At 45.4% G+C, this 17,943-nt stretch overlaps 1 protein-coding gene across 5 annotated transcripts in view; it reads left to right on the top strand.

Moving 5' to 3' along the window:
* Positions 1-17,943, top strand: part of LOC140196765 (bifunctional methylenetetrahydrofolate dehydrogenase/cyclohydrolase, mitochondrial-like) — a 67,597-nt gene that overhangs the window by 31,908 nt on the left and 17,746 nt on the right. For 4 of the 5 annotated variants that reach the window (XM_072256512.1, XM_072256509.1, XM_072256510.1 and 1 more), the window contains exons 4-6: positions 5,262-5,414; positions 7,249-7,356; positions 12,254-12,346. In XM_072256512.1, coding sequence (XP_072112613.1) covers positions 5,262-5,414; positions 7,249-7,356; positions 12,254-12,346 — 354 coding nt within the window. Of the gene's footprint in view, positions 1-5,261; positions 5,415-7,248; positions 7,357-11,550; positions 12,228-12,253; positions 12,347-17,943 lie in introns of those variants that run through there. The other variant, XM_072256513.1, reaches the window with a different exon arrangement.

The following is a 17,943-nucleotide window of genomic DNA, read 5'->3' on the forward strand; positions in this document are numbered from 1 at the left end:
AAGTTATTTCCTGAGCTGTGCTCACAACTCTCTGCGGTCGATGGCAGGGCAGTTGCCATAGCAAGCCGTGGATATGCATCTGGATATGGTGCATGAATCAAATTTGATGAGGGTCAAGGGTGATGTGCCAAATGTCCATAGTCTCCTGAGGAAGTAGAGGCATTACTGAGTTTTCTTGGCCATGGCGTCAATGTAATTGGACCAGGACTGTTTGTTTGTTCATTGCTAGGAGCTTGAAGTTCTCAACCCTCTTGACCTCAGGACCATTAATGTAAACAGCTGCCCGTACACTACCCCCCCCCCCGAAATCAATGAGCAGCTCTTTTTCAAAGATCGAGGGAAAGATTATTGTCATGATGCCATGCCACTAGGCTCTCTATCTCCTTCCTCCACTCTGTAACTCATGATTATTTGAGATCTGGCCCACTACAAGGGACTGAAACAGCTTGTTCTGGAGAGCAGGTCCAGGATATGTTGTCTGATCCCTTGGCGTTTGCTGTGACCACTTATCTCAGCCATTTCTCGATGTGGAGTGAACGGAACGGTCTGGAGACTGCTTTCTGTGATGGTGGGACTCTCAGAAGGAGCCAAGGTAGATCACCGACCTCACACTTCTTTAGCACTCCCAGGCTGGGTCCTGCCATCGTTGAGGGGGGGGATGTTCATGGAGCCTTGAGCTCCGATTAGCATTCAGTTGGCCACCACTCTCACCCATATGTGTTAGGACAGTGGACTGTTTTGCCTGCCACCCAGTGTTGGAGGTTCAGGTTACCACCTTAAGGCTTGTCTGTTGCTGCCCCTGGCGTGATCTTCTGTGTCTCCCAATAAGCTGGGACTTGCCCAGCAACACGCCTGGCCATGTGGTTACAGGGTGTGTGGCAGTCATCCACAGGGCCTTGTGGACTCTCAGTTTGGAGCTGCCGGATCTGTTCTGAGTCTGTCCCACTGGGCAGGGCTACAGTGTCACACAGCACGTTGGAGGGTGTCCGCAGTGTGAAGGATTGTGTCTCGAGTACAGGGCATCATGTTGCAGCTGTATGTTGTTGGTGCCAGGGGAAGTTTGCCAGTAGGCTGGTGCAGAACAGATACGCGGGGATGCTGGTGCGACTGGAGGGCTTGAGTTCTACGGAGAGACTGGGTAGGCTGGGACATTTTTCCCCTGGAGCGGAGGAGGCTGAGCGGTGACTGTAAGGAGGTTTATAAAGCCACGCAGCAGGTGAATGGTCACAGACTTTTTCCCAGGGTAGGGGAATCCAAAATTAGAAGGCCCTGCTTTCAGGTGAGAGGGACAGATCTAACAGAGTCCCCAGGAGAAGCTTTTTCACACGGGTTTTGTCAGTACATGGAATGAGCTGCCAGAGGAAGCTGCAGATATGAGTACAGTTACAATGTCTAAAGAGCGTTCGACAGATACAAGGATAGGAATGGTTTAGAAATATACGGGCCAAACACGGGCAAGCAGAACTCAGACCAAGGCACCTTGGTTGGCGTGGGTGAATTGGGCTGAAGGATCTGTTTCCATGCTGTATAACTCTACGGTTCAGAATCAGAACCAGGTTTAATATCACCGGCATATGTTGTGAAATGTGTTGTTATGCAGCAGCAGTACATTGTACTACATAATAATAAAATCTGTAAATTACGGTTAGAAGTCTATATATGTGTGTGTATTAAATTAACTAAGTAGTTCAAAAGGAGGCAAAAAAGTAGCAAGTTTATGTTCATGGGTTCAACGTCCATTCAGAAATCCGATAATCCAGGGGTCCCCAACCTTTTTTGCACCGCGGACGGTTTAATATTGACAATATTCTTGCGGACCGGCCGACCGGATGGTTGTGGGGGGGGGGGGTGTCCAAGTAGGGGTAAACTCACCTCAACATGTCTTTTACAGTTAGGATTGCCAACTTTCTCACTCCCAAATAAGGGACAAAAGTAGCAGTCAAATCCCGGGACACCTTACCGCAGGAAAGACTACCATGACCATGAAGCCTTGCGCGGGCACCTGTGTGTGCACGCGTGACGTGCGCATGCACGTATGTGCCGATTTTTTCCCCACAAATCGGTTTTGCCTTCATCTTCCCGACTACACTGTACATACATTATTTCTACTTTACATAGGCTGTGTACTTATCATATCATTCCTGCTTTTACTATATGTTAGTGTTATTTTTGGTTTTTATGTGTTATTTGGTATGATTTGTTAGGTTATTTTTTGGGTCTGGGAACGCTCAAAAATTTTTCCCATATAAATTAACGGTAATTGCTTCTTCGCTTCACGCCATTTCGGCACAAAAGGTTTCATAGGAACGCTCTACCTTAGCGGGGGAAATACGGGACGAACCAATTTAGCCCAATATACGGGATGTCCCGGTAAATACCGGACAGTTGGCAACCCTATGTTCAAATTCAACAGTGTGTGACAGGGAATGAGGAAAGGTGCAGCTGACTCATACCGTTTTCTCACTGCCCGGTAGCAGATGCTTCGCGACCTGGTACCGATCTGCAGCCCGGTGGTTGGGGACCGCTGCGATAATCTGAAGGCAGAGAGTAAGAAGCTATTCCTGAGCCATTGAGTGTGTGCCTTCAGGCCCGTACCTCCTCCCTGTGAGGGTAGCAATTAGATGGGGACACGTCCTGAGTGATGGGTGTCCTTAATGATGGATGGTGCCTTTTTGAGGCTCTGCTCCTTGAAGAAGTCCTGGTTGCTGGGGAGGCTGGTGCCCATGATGGAGATGACAACTTTCTGCAGTGCCCCTCCCTCCCCCACACCAAACGGTGATACAGCCAGTTTGAATGCTCTCCGCGGTACATCTGTAGAAATTTACGAGCGTCTTTGGTGACATACCAAATCTCCGCAAACTCAACGAAATATAGCCGCTGTTGTAATTGTAATTGTAATTGCATCAATATGTTGGGCCCTGGGTAGATCCTCGGAGATGTTGACAGCCAGGAACTTGAAATTGCTCACCCTTTTCACTTTTGATTCCTCGATGAAGACTGATAATGGGTTCCTTTGACTTCCCCTTTCTGAAGTTCACTATTGATTCTTTGGTCTTACTGATGTTGAGTGCAAAGTTGTTGGTGCGATACCACTCAACCAGCTGATCTGTCTTGCCCTTGTCTGCCTTCTCATCACCATCTGAATGGTAATGCTGTGGTCACCTCTACCAGAACTCCCAGGGACAGATGTACCTACCACAGGGAGACTGGTGAGGTCAGAGCCCAGTGTGTTTGGCCCTGGTGTTGGTCCTCACTACCTGCTGCACACACAGTCTGCGACCTCCGTCCTCCTGGACTCAGCCACTTTGGTCAGTGGTGGCACTGCCCCACTCAGTAACGAACACTGAGGCCCGGACCAAGGGGACACTCTGAGTCCCTGCTGTTCTCAGTGTTTCTTCCGAGTGCTCAACAGGGAGGAGTCCAGGTGCGTTAGCTGAGAGATGGCGGAGGGTAGCGATGAGGAGGGGTTTCCTTGCCATAGGTGATCTGATACCAGGAGACTTCATGGCATCTGGAGTTGGTGATGAGGACTCCCAGGGTTATTCCCTCCCACCCTTATGCTACTGGTGGGACACACCTAGGTTCTGCAGCAATTGCAGATATTTTAAGGCAAAGTGAGTGTGATTAGGTAATTCCACTGCCAGTTAATCTTACATTGATGTATGGGACCAGCTTGGTTGGTATGGGCCAGTGATTCTATAACTCCGTGTGTCCAACAATGAGCTGGAGCAGATCATTCATGTAGAATCATCCTCCACCATCTGCATTTGAAGTGAAGTACCTTCTCAAAATCGGAGAAGTGGCTGCAGTTTCTTTCACATTCCTTGTCTTCTGCTGCTTAAATCTGGATAACTTGGTGTTATTCGATCTATGGAGCCTGTTTCTATGTTCTATAACCCAGTATGACCTGTCTGTCATTGGCTGACATGGTGTTGCCCACAGCAGTGACTTCTCTGGGAGCGAAGAGGGTGGGTGGACGGGTGTTGCTGAAGGAAGAGATGAGGCCAGGGAAAGTCACACTACTGGGCACCATCAACCTTTGTACTGAAGGGACTGGCGTGGGACTTAAACCTTGGAAATCAGTGAGCTGGATACGGAGCAGGAGCAGGATCTGAACGCAAAAATCAAACAGCCGAGGAACTTAGTGGGTCAGACAGTGTCTGCAGGCAGAGGGGTGGTCAGTGTTTCTGGCTGAGGCCCCGCATCAGGACTGGTGTGTAGAAGGAAACCAGGTGATATAGAGGTGAGAGGGAGGGGCGAGGCAGGAGCTGGCAGGTGATAGATGGAACCGGGTGATGACGGACAGATGGAGCTGGGTGGGGAGGGGTTAGTTTAGAGATGGGTGGGTGATAGGTGAAGGGGGGACTGATAGGCACATACCTAGATGTGGAAATCAGAGGAGGAAGTTGGAGGCAGAAGATTAGATTATTAGATTATGAGGACACACAGTCCTCTTTTATTGTCATTTAGTAATGCATGCATTAAGAAATGATACAATATTTCCTCCGGTGTGATATCACAGAAACACAGGACAGACCAAGACTGAAAAACTAACAAAACCACATAATTATAACATATAGTTACAACAGTGCAACAATACCATAACTTGATGAAGAAGTCCATAAGCACAGTAAAGTTCAAAGTCTCTCAAATGTCGCAGATGGAGAGAAGGAAGAAAAACTCTCCCTGCCATACCTGACCACAGTCCGACTCTGAGTCATCCGAAAACTTCAAGCTCTGATCAGCTCTCTTACACCGAGTACTGAGTGCCATCACTTTCCGAACGATTCGACCTCCTTCTTGGTTGCCAACAGCAGGCAAAGCTGGGGATTTTGAGGCCTACCCTCTGAAAGATTCCCAACTGTGCAGTAACGACAGCAGCGAACGAGCATTTCAGAAATTTTTCCAGATGTCCCTCTGTGCTCACGTCCATCTTCGTCAAATCAGAATTGTCCACGGCCCCTATTTAACAGATACGATATCATTTTTCACCGCAGGGCTGCGCACGCGCGGCGCTCTGCTTCTCTTCTCCTCCCGCCTCTCCAGAGGAGATGATAACTGGAACCAGATAAGAAGGGAATGTATTTAGTGGATCCAGCTGAGGGGGTGAGTAGAGAGAGGGACTGGTATGTGATGAGTGAAAACAGGTAAGGTACTTGGGGGCTATTAAAATGGTGGGATTTGGGGAAATGGAGATGAGGCAAAAAAGATGAAGAAAGCTAATGCGTTCTTTCCAAAACCCTTTACTGTTTGACTTGCAGACCACATTGACGAGCGTTCCGTCTGCAACGCTGTAGCTCCGGAGAAGGACGTGGATGGGTTTCACGTGGTCAACGTTGGAAGGCTCTGCTTGGATCAGCAGGCAATTCTCCCAGCCACCCCCGCAGGGGTCTGGGAGATGATTAAAAGGACAGGTACGTGAACAACACGTGAATAGTGAAAGGGGCTCCTTTCACTATTGTCATCAGAAGTAACCAAAGCCAAGTGACCAAAATAGAGAGTGAATTTTACTCAGATATGATATAGACAGATCGGGGGAGCTGGGATTGCTCTACTTGCAGATAAGAAGGTTAGGGAGATTAGACTAACAATTAGAAACACCAGGTCATTAGATGTAGGAACAGAATTAGACCATACAGGCCATTAAATCTGTTTTGCTGTTCAATCACGTTTGTTTTTTTACCTCAACCCCATTCTCCCACATTCTCTCCACAACCTTAACCGTCTTAACGATTGAAAACCTATCGTCTCTGCCTCAAATACACTGAATGAATTGGCAATGGATTCCCACAGATTCATCACTCACTGGCTGATGAAATTCCTCCCTATCTCAGTTTTAATGAGACCTTCTTTAATCCTGAGGCTGAGTCCTTGGATCCTAGACTCTCCTTCTAATGGAAATATTCCCTCCATGATCGTTGTATTTTCAGTATTCAGTAGATTTCACTGAGGTCCGCCCTCCTCATCCTTCTGACCTCTATTGAGTACTGACCCAGAGACATCAAACGCTGCTTATACACCCCCAGTCTTTCATTCTCAGGATCAGTCTCAATAGACTTGAGATCAGTGAGTAGAACATGTGGAGTGAAGAGATTGGTGCAAGGACTCAGGTGTAGGAAGCGGTTTCATACAATGCATGGTATAATCTGGGAAAAAGTCACACGGTATTGAAAAAGGCTTTTCAGCCCAACGCATCCATGCCAGCCAACAATCCCACCTAAGCTAGTCCATGTACCTCCATCAGGCCCATGCCTCTAAATCTTTCTTACCCATGTACCTGCACAAATGTTTTTTAAATATTGTAATTGCACCTGCCTCAGTCACCTCCTCTGGCAGCTCATTCCATTTGCTGACTTACTGACTACCTACTGGTGGTTGCCCCTCAAGTTCCTACTAAATCTTTTACCTCTCAACCTAAACTGATGCCCTCTAGTTCTTGATTCCCCAACCCTGGAAAAAGTGTGCTTCTTGAAAGTACTGCAGATACAACTTTCTGCTTTTGAAGGGAATAGTTGGGCAGTGGAGAAGAGGAGGGTACTTTCAGAAAGCTTGCACCATTACAATGGGCTGAATGTTCAATGCGGAATCCTTTTCCAAAATGTTTGTGCACAATAATTGCAGGCACCTCTAGAGGGCGATGTTGTCATTTCAAAGATTAGATTCTTTGGTCTTTGGTCTCAGTAACTTCCAGCAAAACAGCTTGGAGTTTGTTCCCAAGTTTGACCTACGAGAGATTTGAATCAAAGATTCCTCTTCACCTTGGAGTCTTGTTACTTGCTCTGGGGCAGTGAAACATGTTCACCACTATTCTTAAAAGAAATAAAACCCAGGCTGCTTTAAAGCTCTCCGAATAACCAGAGCAGATTAGAATCAGAATTAGGTTTATTATCATTGACATATGTTGTGAAATTGCAAGATGTGGAAAGGTACTAAAATACATAACGAGAGCAAAACACAAGAGGTAGTGTTTATGGGTTCATGAACTGTTCAGAAATCTGACAGTGGAATCTGACTACTCACGTAGAGAGTAGTCAGTAAATGGAATGAGCTGCCAGAGGAAGTGGTTGAGGCACAATTTAAAAAGTCTTGGAGAGAGAGAGAGATTGATGGACAGAGGAATTTTAGGAAGATGTGGGCAACTAGCTTAGGTGGAAATCGTAGTCAACATGGGCCAGTTGGTATTAAGGACCTGTTTCCGCGCTGTATGACTGTACTTCAGCCCAAGTCTAACAAAATGCTCCCCTGCAGGGATCGAGACATTTGGTAAGAACGTGGTGGTTGTGGGGAGGTCAAAGAACGTCGGGATGCCCATTGCAGTTCTCCTTCACTCCGACGGAAGGCACGAGAGACCTGGCGGTAGGTGGAAGAAACAGTTCGCGTTTTCACATCACGCGCCCTGGTGTTTAATAGAGTCCTTTGTTGAAGTCCGCTCACTGTTGTGAAGTAGGAAATACAACAGGGCAGTACACAGTAGGATCCCACAACCAACAGTGCAGTAATGACTTCTGACAGCAGGCTGAGGAATATTTGCCAGCCCAACTTTTCAGATCCCCGCAGTGCATTTGCCTGAGAAAGGATAGGAAACCTTGGGTTGATGCCCCTCAGGAGCATCAGATATTTCCAAAGTCATCTCAGAGCAAAGTGTTGCTGTACGTCTAAAGGCTAGCCAAATTATAATTACTGCTCAACCACCTCTCTCCCCTAAAGCTCTGATTTCAGTAATGTGGATGGTAATTCAGTTAGTATTTAAAGCATAGTGTAAATTGAAGTAATAATATTATTTCTGATTGTGAAAAGGTTATGATATTTTAACCTCTGCCTCAGTGGTCATGTTCTGCTATATGCCTAATGTCCTTTTTAATATCACAGAAGTCTTTTTTGAAAGTTGAATAAACTCTTCTTCGGCTTCCAGCTAGGTACAAGTATCAATTTTAACTGACGTTTTGATGACAAATTCTGCCATCTTCATCAGGGATGATACCTGGGCATGTCTGGTCTGGTGGTATTTATACCCCTGTCGTCCGTCCCTCCTGATTGGTCAGTCCTCATGCAATCAGATTTCCACTGTCCCACCTTGATTACATTTGAATTCCAGTGCTTACTTAGAGCAAGACCTTCGTCTTTGTTAAAATTCTTTTGCTCTAGTTTTACTTCAAGGGCTTCTTTCATCACGCGATCCCAAAAGCCATTGGCATGGCACAGTAGTTTTGTGCTGTCGAAGTCAATCCTATGGCCATTGCCAATACAATGTTCGGCTACCGTTGATTTTTCTGGGTAACCCAAACTGATACACCTCCTGTGCTCCTTGTTGGGGGTTTCCACCATGTCTCCCGTCTGGCCAATGTATGCTGCGCCGCATAGTACAGGCTCTTTGGCCATGATATTGTGCTGATCTTTTATTCTACTCTTAAGATCAATCTAACCCTTCCCTCCCACATAGCCTTCGATTTTTCTATCATCCATGTGCCTACCTGAGAGTTTCTTAAATGTCCCTAATGTATCTGCCTCTGCCACTGCCCGGCAACGTGTTATACGCAGCCACTACTTTCTGCTTATTGTACCTTTTCGTTTAATTTTAATTTAATGAATGAACTTGAATTCGCCTTTTGCTGTGGTTGCATCTGAGCCTACGTCTTGACCTCTGATTTACTAATCCACTACCTCTCAGGAATGAATGAGTGGGCAAGCACAATACCAGAGGCTATGAGGAAATCCTACACCCAGGAGATTAGGAATGTGTTGTAAGGTTATTAGCGTATAGAGACAAGGTGAAGAAAGCAGAATTCCGTTGCTGGTTCCCTTGCGTGTGGCTCCTCCCGATTGAGGTTAGAGCCACGTGCCTTAGCTGGTAGTCGTAAGCCCACAACACAAGCATAGTCTTGTTTCACCTGGACTTTCATCACCTGGTGTGCCAAGTGCTTTTGCTGCATGCCTGTTTGAGTTACTGTAGTTGTGCTAAACTTTGTGAGAAACAAAATTCTGGTCCAGATGTGACTAATCCTAAAGACATCTGAAGACCTAACATTTTCTCTCTTTTTCTCTCTCCCCTCAGGGTCCAGTGTTTGCAACATTTTCTGTTGATCTTATTTCAGAATTACAGCAACTTTTTACATTTTTACTTACCCATAACACTCTAATAATCTAGCACTTTTAGACTTTGGTGTTCTGAAGTCGCAGGTTTTCAAAACCTTCAGATAGTTACAGTGTATTCTGGTTAATTGGGACACATTTGGACCATTACATTTGAGCCCAATTAAATGTGTGCTCCAATTAGCTGAAGTTTCATGGAAATAGGTAAAAAGGGTATAAAAATGATAAATGAGTGTATAACTGAATAACAAAATATGTATTTAGATTAAACACAGAACAACTTAAAGCACTACCAATACTACTACGATACTATAAATCTGTGTATTAGTTCCTAATCGTTATCGACAGACGATTTCTTTCAGTGTACACTGCCATGTCATTTTGATTGATTGTAAATGAACAAAATGAGCACAGACACCTAGTGCAGATAATGGACAGCCTTCATACAATGCTCTCGATGATTGCATCCTCCAAATCTTCATCTTCATTATAACATTCAAGATGATTGTGGAGAGCACCAAATTTTTCGTAGTCCTAACTTGTTGAAGTAGTAAAATCATTTCATTTTCACTCCTGGCCATTTCTGGCAACTCCCAAGATTGAAATATTGAAACCATGGTGAACAAAACAGTTCTACTGCTTATTTCTTGCCAACTATCAGTGACCAAAATCACTGCTCTTTGAACATAAAAGCATGCAGTTGACACTATTTAAAAGCTTTTTGCTGTAAGCACTGTGTAGTGTCTAATGGCGACACAAGGGCACACAACTGATGCAAGTTAGAGACTGTTTTGCATCACTCTCCTGTCCCAATTAAGCGGCATAGTGTCCCAAATAAACGCATGGACTCTCAGCTAATTTCTCGAATGGTTTTTGTTATAGTTGTCCCAAATAAGCTGCTGTCCCGATTAACCGATGTCCCAATTAATCCAGCAATTGCCCAAATTAATCCTAGCCTAATCAGGGAACAATTTACAATGACCAATTAACCTACCAACTGGTACACCATTGGACTGTGGGAGGAAACTGGAGCACCTGGAAAAATCCCACACAGTCATGAGGAGACAGACTGCAGCAGGAACTGAACCTGGGTCGCTGGTACTGTAAAGCGCTGTGCTAAAACTACGTTACTATGTAATAACTTGTCCTTTCCAAGAAGTTGGGCTATCAGTGATTCCTTATTAAAATTTTCTAGGTCACATATAGCCATTTCCTTTTAACTTGTTTCCTCTTGACCCTTCCCAATGTTACCAATGGCCTTTGTACATACTTTATACTTTATTGTCGCCAAACAATTGATACTAGAATGTACAATCATCACAGCAATATTTGATTCTGCGCTTCCCGCTCCCTGGATTACAAATCGATAGCAAATATTAAAAATTTAAATTATAAATCATAAATAGAAAATAGAAAAATGGAAAGTAAGGTAGTGCAAAAAAACCGAGAGGCAGGTCCAGATATTTGGAGGGTACGGCCCAGATCCGGGTCAGGATCCGTCCAGCAGTCTTATCACAGTTGGAAAGAAGCTGTTCCCAAATCTGACTGTACGAGTCTTCAAGCTCCTGAGCCTTCTCCCGAAGGAAAGAGGGACAAAAAGTGTGTTGGCTGGGTGGGTTGTGTCCTTGATTATCCTGGCAGCACTGCTCCGACAGCGTGCGGTGTAAAGTGAATCCAAGGACGGAAGATTGATTTGTGTGATGTGCTGCGCCGTGTTCATGATCTTCTGCAGCTTCTTCCGGTCTTGGACAGGACAACTTCCATACCAGGTTGTGATGCACCCTAGAAGAATGCTTTCTATGGTGCATCTATAAAAATTAGTGAGGGTTTTAGGGGACAGGCCAAATTTCTTTAGTTTTCTCAGGAAGTAAAGGCGTTGTTGGGCCTCCTTGGCAGTGGACTCTGCTTGGTTGGGCCAAGTCAGGTCATTTGTGACATTGACCCCAAGGAACTTAAAGCTTTTGACTTGCGCACCACTGATGTAAATTGGGTCGTGTGGTCCGCTACTCCTTCTGAAGTCAACAACCAATTCTTTCATCTTGCTGAAGTTGAGGGATAGGTTATTGTCTTCGCACCATGCCACCAGATTCTTAATTTCCTCTCTGTACTCAAACTCAATATTACCCGAGATACGGCCTACAATTGTTGTGTCATCGGCAAACTTATATATTGAGTTCGATGGAAACTTGGCTGCACGATCATAGGTGTGCAGTGAGTACAGCAGGGGGCTGGGTACACAGCCTTGTGGGGCACCGGTGCTCAGAGTGATTGTAGAGGAGAGCTTGTCCCCTATTTTTACAGCCTGGGTCCTGTCTGTGAGGAAGTTGAAGATCCAGCTCCAGATCTGAGTGCTAAGGCCCAGGTTCCGGAGCTTAGGAATCAGTTTATTGGAATGATGGTATTAAAGGCAGAGCTGTAGTCAATGAAAAGGAGCCTTACGTATGTGTCTTTAATCTCCAGGTGCTCTAAGGAGGAATGTAGGGCCAGAGAGATGGCATCTGCCGTTGACCTGTTGCTCCGGTAGGCGAATTGCAGTGTCGAGGTTGACTGGTGGGCTGTGGTTAATGTGTGCCATAACCAATCTCTCGAAGCACTTCATAGCAATTGATGTCAGAGCCACAGGTCGATAGTCGTTCAAGCATGCCACTTTGCTCTGCATTGTTATTGCTCTTGGCAGGCTGATTGCCCATTGTTAATTGTGAGTAGCTGAGGGTAGAATCTCCAAAACCAAAGTCGAGTTTCTAGTCATGTGAACATGTACATTGATGCACAACTGGAGTGAAAAATCTTGCACAGTGTCATCAGATAAGCACCATTTACAAGAAACACATAAATTATGCACTACTCTGACACAATTAGAACAAAAAAAAGTCTATTTTAGTGCAAAATGATCGGTGGTCATAATGTTGCTAAAGGGAAATGATTAGCTTTGTGCTGCTTGGTTCAAGGACTGAATGGCTGATGGGAAGTATTTGTTCTCCAACCTGGTGGTGTGGGACTTCAGACTTCTGTACCTCCTACCCAATGATAGCTGCGGGGAGATGATGTGCCTGGGTGGTGGGGATCTTCGATGATGGATGTTGCCTTCTTGAGTTAGTGCCTGGTGGAGATCTAGTTGGTCGAAGGTGCTCTGCTAATCAAGGCTGTTGTTTGTGAATTGCAGGCGATGCCACGGTGACCATCACCCACAGGTTCACACCCAAGGAGCAACTGATGGCTCACACTCTTCTGGCAGATATCGTCATCGTGGGTGCAGGCAAGTTCATCCCCATCCCCAATCCCACTGCTTAACTGTTTTAGTGACTGGTCACCTCATCTCGTGCCACTGTTTCCTGACAAGAGTCATGAGGATGTTGCCAGGACTGAAGAGCTTGAGACCGGGTAGGCTGGGCTGGTTCCCCTGGAGCATAGGAGAGTGAAGGTTGACCTTACAAAATCATGAGAGACATAGATAATGTGAATGGTCACAGACCTTTTCCTGGGAGAGGGGAGTCTAAAACCAGAAGGCATAGGCTTTAAGTTAGAAGGAACAGATTTAAAGGAAACCTAAGGGGCAACTTCTTCACACAGAGGTTAGTGGGTATCTGGAAGGAGCGATTAGAGGCGGTGGTAGAGGTGGGTGTTTGAAGGCATTTGGACAGGTACATGAACAGGAAAGGTTTAGAGGGATGTGGGACAAACACAGACAGATCGGTGAGGTAGACATCTTGGTTGGCATGGTTGAGTTGGGCTGAATGGTTGATTTCTGATCTATAGAACTCTATGCATCTATTTTAAGGACCAGTCCACTCAGCCCATTTGATTCATGACTGAGTTTCTAGTCCACAGCAATCTTCTCTTCATGTTTCCCATTACCTTCTCCTTCCACTGCTTCAGCACAAACCTGAAAACGCTGCCAATCCAAAATAAGCACAGAAAGTACTGCCAACACCTAGCAGGCCAGGCAGCATCTGTGGAGGATCAGATTTAACATTTCAGGATGAAAGGTCATCTCCCTGAAACATTAACTCTGTTTTTCTCTCTCCACAGACACTGCCTGGCCCACAGAGTGTTTCCAACATTCTCTGTTTTCATCCTCCTCTTTCTGTTTATCCGTTCTCTCCTGAAATCCATTCATACTAACTGCCTTGAATGCTCTCTGTGGGAGTGTGCTTCACAAACTCCACCCTTCCTGAGGAAAAAAACTTCTTCTCAATTCCCATTTGGATATATTAGTGACCGGCTTCCAGTGATGATTCTTGCCTTCCTTTTTTACTGCTGCCAGTCAGACCTTGTTGTAATACTAATGTGCTCGATTTGGCAGTTCCTCAACACTTCTGCCTTCCAGAGAAAAGAGCTCTGTCTCTTTGATTTCTCTGGATACTCATATCCTCTCAGTGTTGGTATCGTCCTTGGAAATCTTCCATTTCCTCAAGGGATTCTCTGGTGTAGCTGAGTGGTGCAGCTGTAACTGTTTTCAAAGAGGAAAGTTTAGGCAAACACTGAAACGTCAGAACCTGAAGGGGCAGCCTGGTAAAAGTTCATAAAATTTTGATCAGCGTTGATAAGTAGACAGTCACGAGCTGTTTCCTCAGGGTAGGAATGCCAAATAGTGGAGGACAAAGCTTTAAGATGAGATGCGGGACGTGCGAAGTAAATCTTCCACACAGAGAGCAGAGGGTATCTGAAAGTTGCTGTCAGGGCAGGTAATGGAAGCAACTACAATCGCAACGTTTAAGCTCAAGATTATTTAATGTCATTTCCAGTACACAAGTATAAAGGCCAACCAAATAATTGTTACTCCTGATCCGGTGCAGCATATAGAAAACACACTAAGATAAAGAACATAATAAAAAAACATAAGATTATACATAGATTGATTGTATATAGATAAAATGATGCTAGGATTAGGAGTGACTGACAGGAAATGATAAAGTGGTGGTGGTGGGTTGGGTTAGTGGGTAGAGGTGTTGATCAGCCTTACTGCTTGGGGAAAGTGACTATTTTTGAGTCTAGTGGTCCTGGCATGGATGTTTGGTAGCCTCGTCCCTGATGGGAGTGGGACATACAGTCTGTGAGCAGTGTGGGTGGGATCCTTCATGATGCTACTGGGCACCTTTCTGTATATACGTCCTTGTTGATGCGTAGGTTGGTGGCATTGGGCAGTTTTGACTACCTGTTACAAAGCCATACTGTCTGCTGCAGTGCTGTTTTCGTACCATGCAGTGATGCAGCATGTTAGCATACTCTCTACTCTGTAGAAGCTGGGGACCAGTGATGTGCATTGTCCAGTCAGGCACCAATGGCATTCACTCAGGCACATAAATCGGAGGGCGATGGATTGGCATCAGGTTCAGCACAGACATCGTGGGCTGAAGGGCCTTTTCCTGCGCTGTACTATTGGCTGCAGCAGAAATGCTGCCTCACAGCACCAGAGACCAGGTTCAGTGCTGACCTCTGGTGCTGTTGGTGTGCAGCTTCCTCGTTTTCCCTTTAACCACTTAGGTTTCCCCAGGCTGCTCCGGTTTCCTACCACATCCCAAAAGTGTGTGGGCTGACAGGTTAATTGGCCACTGTAAATTGCCCCCCCACCCCAGCATGTAGGTGAGGGGTAGTATCTGGGAGGAGTTGGTGGGGGTGTTGGGAAAATGACATGGGATTAGTGTAAATGATTAGTTCACATTCAGCACAGACTGTGTGGACTGTAGGAACTGTTTCCATAGTGTATCTCTCTATGTCTCTATGATTTTCTTTGATATAGAGATCAGAACTGTTAGCGATACTTTGAGTGTAGTTTGACCAAGGTTCATACAAGTTGGTCAATCTTAATCAAGCTGTTGATTGTAGCAACTGCCTCTGAAATATCATTTCCCTTGAAACCCCTTTGCTTACCGATCTAAACTGTGTGGAGCGACTGCAACTTGGTTTAAAAATCCTTATCCATATCTCGAATACACTGGCTTGATTGACCCTGTGTCCATCCCCACCTCAGTCTCACCACTAGGCACCTCCAGCTTTGGTCTTTTGGGCAGCTCCCATCTGCTTGCCTCAAAGCCTTAGAGAAAGACCCTCTCTGAGTCCCCGCCCCACCACTTTGCAAAGCATTTAGTCACAAGGAGAGTTTTGGCACTGTTTTTATGAAGTTTGTTGGGATCTTCAACTTTGTTAAAATGTTGGTAAACACTGTTGCTATGTGTGATGTGTTGAAACCATGACCTATCCAGTGGTGAACCACAAGTTAACAGATCTTTGCCAAGTTTATTGTCACTGTGGAAGGTGTTACTGCTACCTGGTGTGAACTGATCCAGTTTCACAGGGTGTGGCTCACATTAAGTGTGTGCCCATTGTCTTCAGCGCAGTGTGAATTAGGAGCTGGGATAAGCCATTCAACCCATTCAGCCTGCTCTGTCATTCAACAAAGTCTTGGTTGATCTTACTGTAATCTTATTGTTGTGGGTTGCTTTGGCACACAACATCACCTTCCCGTTTCTGTGGCAGCACAAAAATAATCCATATTGAAGTGACCAGTGACATCCTGTGTGTGACTGGTAACATCTCCCAACTCATCCCTTCCATCCAGTCTGTGGCTTGTAAGAAAGTTTGCTCACTTCATCTTCCTCTGGTCCCTTGCCACCTTCACCCGTTGTATGGAACACGCGCCTGTAGGAGACTTGCATTCAGAATCAGGTCTATTAATCACTGACTTAAATGACGCAAAATCTGTTGGTTTGCGGCAGTGAGATTCAGGCCATGAATTTATTTATCGTGAAGAAGGGTCTTGGCCCGAAACGTCGACTGTTTAAAGATGCTGCCTAGGCCCACTGAGTCCTTCCAGCATTTTCTTTGTGTAGCTCTGGATTTCCAGCATCTGCAGAATTTCTTATCATGTGCACATTGAAACATACAGTGAAATGCGTTGTTTGGATTAACACCAACACACAACAGTGGAACTGCACAGCACAGGAACAGGGCATTTGTCCCTCCATGTTCATACTGAACATAATGTTGACATAAACGAAACTGCTTCTGCCTACATGTGATCCATTTCCCTCTGATCCCTGCAAAAAGTATGACTATACTCATGTGTCTTTCTAACAGCCTGTTAAACATTAACTATCATACCTGTTTCCACCACTAACCGCAACAGTATGTTACAGGCATCCAGCATTCTCTGTAACAAAAACTTGCTTCACACATCCCACTTAAACTTACTCCCCTCTCACTTTAAGTGCATATCCTTTAGTGTTTGACTTTAATTTCTACTCTGATGATTGTCTACCTTTTCTATGGTTCCATAATTTGATTAACTACTCTCAGGTCTTTTGTCCCTGTGGAATAAAGTCACTGAAATTGTACACGGTGTTAGTGAGATCTCACCTGGAGTATTGTGTACAGCTCTGGTCTTCTCACCCTAGGGAAGATGTACCTACCACAGAGGGAGTGCAGTGAAGTTTCACCAGACTAGTTCCCAGCATGGTGTTGGGAGGGGGGAATGGGGTTTGCTTTATTGCTTTATTAGGAGAGACCGAGTCGACTAGCCATATTCTCTAGAAGAGCGAGAGGAGATCTCATCAGAACATACAGAATTCTGAAAGGGCTTGACAGGTAGACAAGACGGGTTGCCTTCCTTGGCTGAGGAGCAGAATACAGGGCAGATGTTTCAGGAGAAACTTCTGCAGTCATAATATCATGAATTATGAATGTGGAGGCTGTTGCTGAGTTCAACTAAAACAAAGATCAGTACACTAAAGGAACTTAAAGAACGTGGGTGTTGAGGTAGAGGATGAGCCATGATCTTGATGAATGCGGAGCAGGCTGAGGGAGACAAATGGTCAACTCTTCTTCTAATTCACATATAGAGCGATATGTCCAAATTTACACTGCCCCATTCATTCATTAACTGGCTGTGATGTAGCTGGTATATTGACCAGATGGTATCACAGCCTGGTACGGAAACACCAATGCCCTTGAATGAAAAATCTGACAAAAGGTAGTGGATGTGGCCCATTCTAACACGAATAAGGCCCTCCCAACCACTGTGCACATCTACAGTGCCTATAAAAAGTCTTCATCCCTTGGAAGTTTTCATGTTTTGTTGTTTTACAGTATTAACATAGAAACATAGAAACATAGAAAATAGGTGCAGGAGTAGTCCATTCGGCCCTTCGAGCCTGCACTGCCATTTATTATGATCATGGCTGATCATCCAACTCAGAACCCCGCCCCAGCCTTCCCTCCATACCCCCTGATCCCCGTAGCCACAAGGGCCATATCTAACTCCCTCTTAAATATAGCCAATGAACTGGCCTCAACTGTTTCCTGTGGCAGAGAATTCCACAGATTCACCACTCTCTGTGTGAAGAAGTTTTTCCCAATCTCGGTCCTAAAAGGCTTCCCCTTTATCCTCAAACTGTGACCCCTCATTCTGGACTTCCCCAACATCGGGAACAATCTTCCTGCATCTAGCCTGTCCAATCCCTTTAGGATTTTATACGTTTCAATCAGATCCCCCCTCAATCTTCTAAATTCCAACGAGTACAAGCCCAGTTCATCCAGTCTTTCTTCATATGAAAGTCCTGCCATCCCAGGAATCAATCTGGTGAACCTTCTTTGTACTCCCTCTATGGCAAGGATGTCTTTCCTCAGATTAGAGGACCAAAACTGCACACAATACTCCAGGTGTGGTCTCACCAAGGCCTTGTACAACTGCAGTAGTACCTCCCTGCTCCTGTACTCGAATCCCCTCGCTATAAATGCCAGCATACCATTCGTCTTTTTCACCGCCTGCTGTACCTGCATGCCCACTTTCAATGACTAGTGTATAATGACACCCAGGTCTTGTTGCACCTCCCCTTTTCCTAATCGGCCACCATT

Source organism: Mobula birostris, chromosome 4, assembly GCF_030028105.1.
Source record: "Mobula birostris isolate sMobBir1 chromosome 4, sMobBir1.hap1, whole genome shotgun sequence".
In the NCBI taxonomy this organism is placed as follows: Eukaryota; Metazoa; Chordata; class Chondrichthyes; order Myliobatiformes; family Myliobatidae; genus Mobula; species Mobula birostris.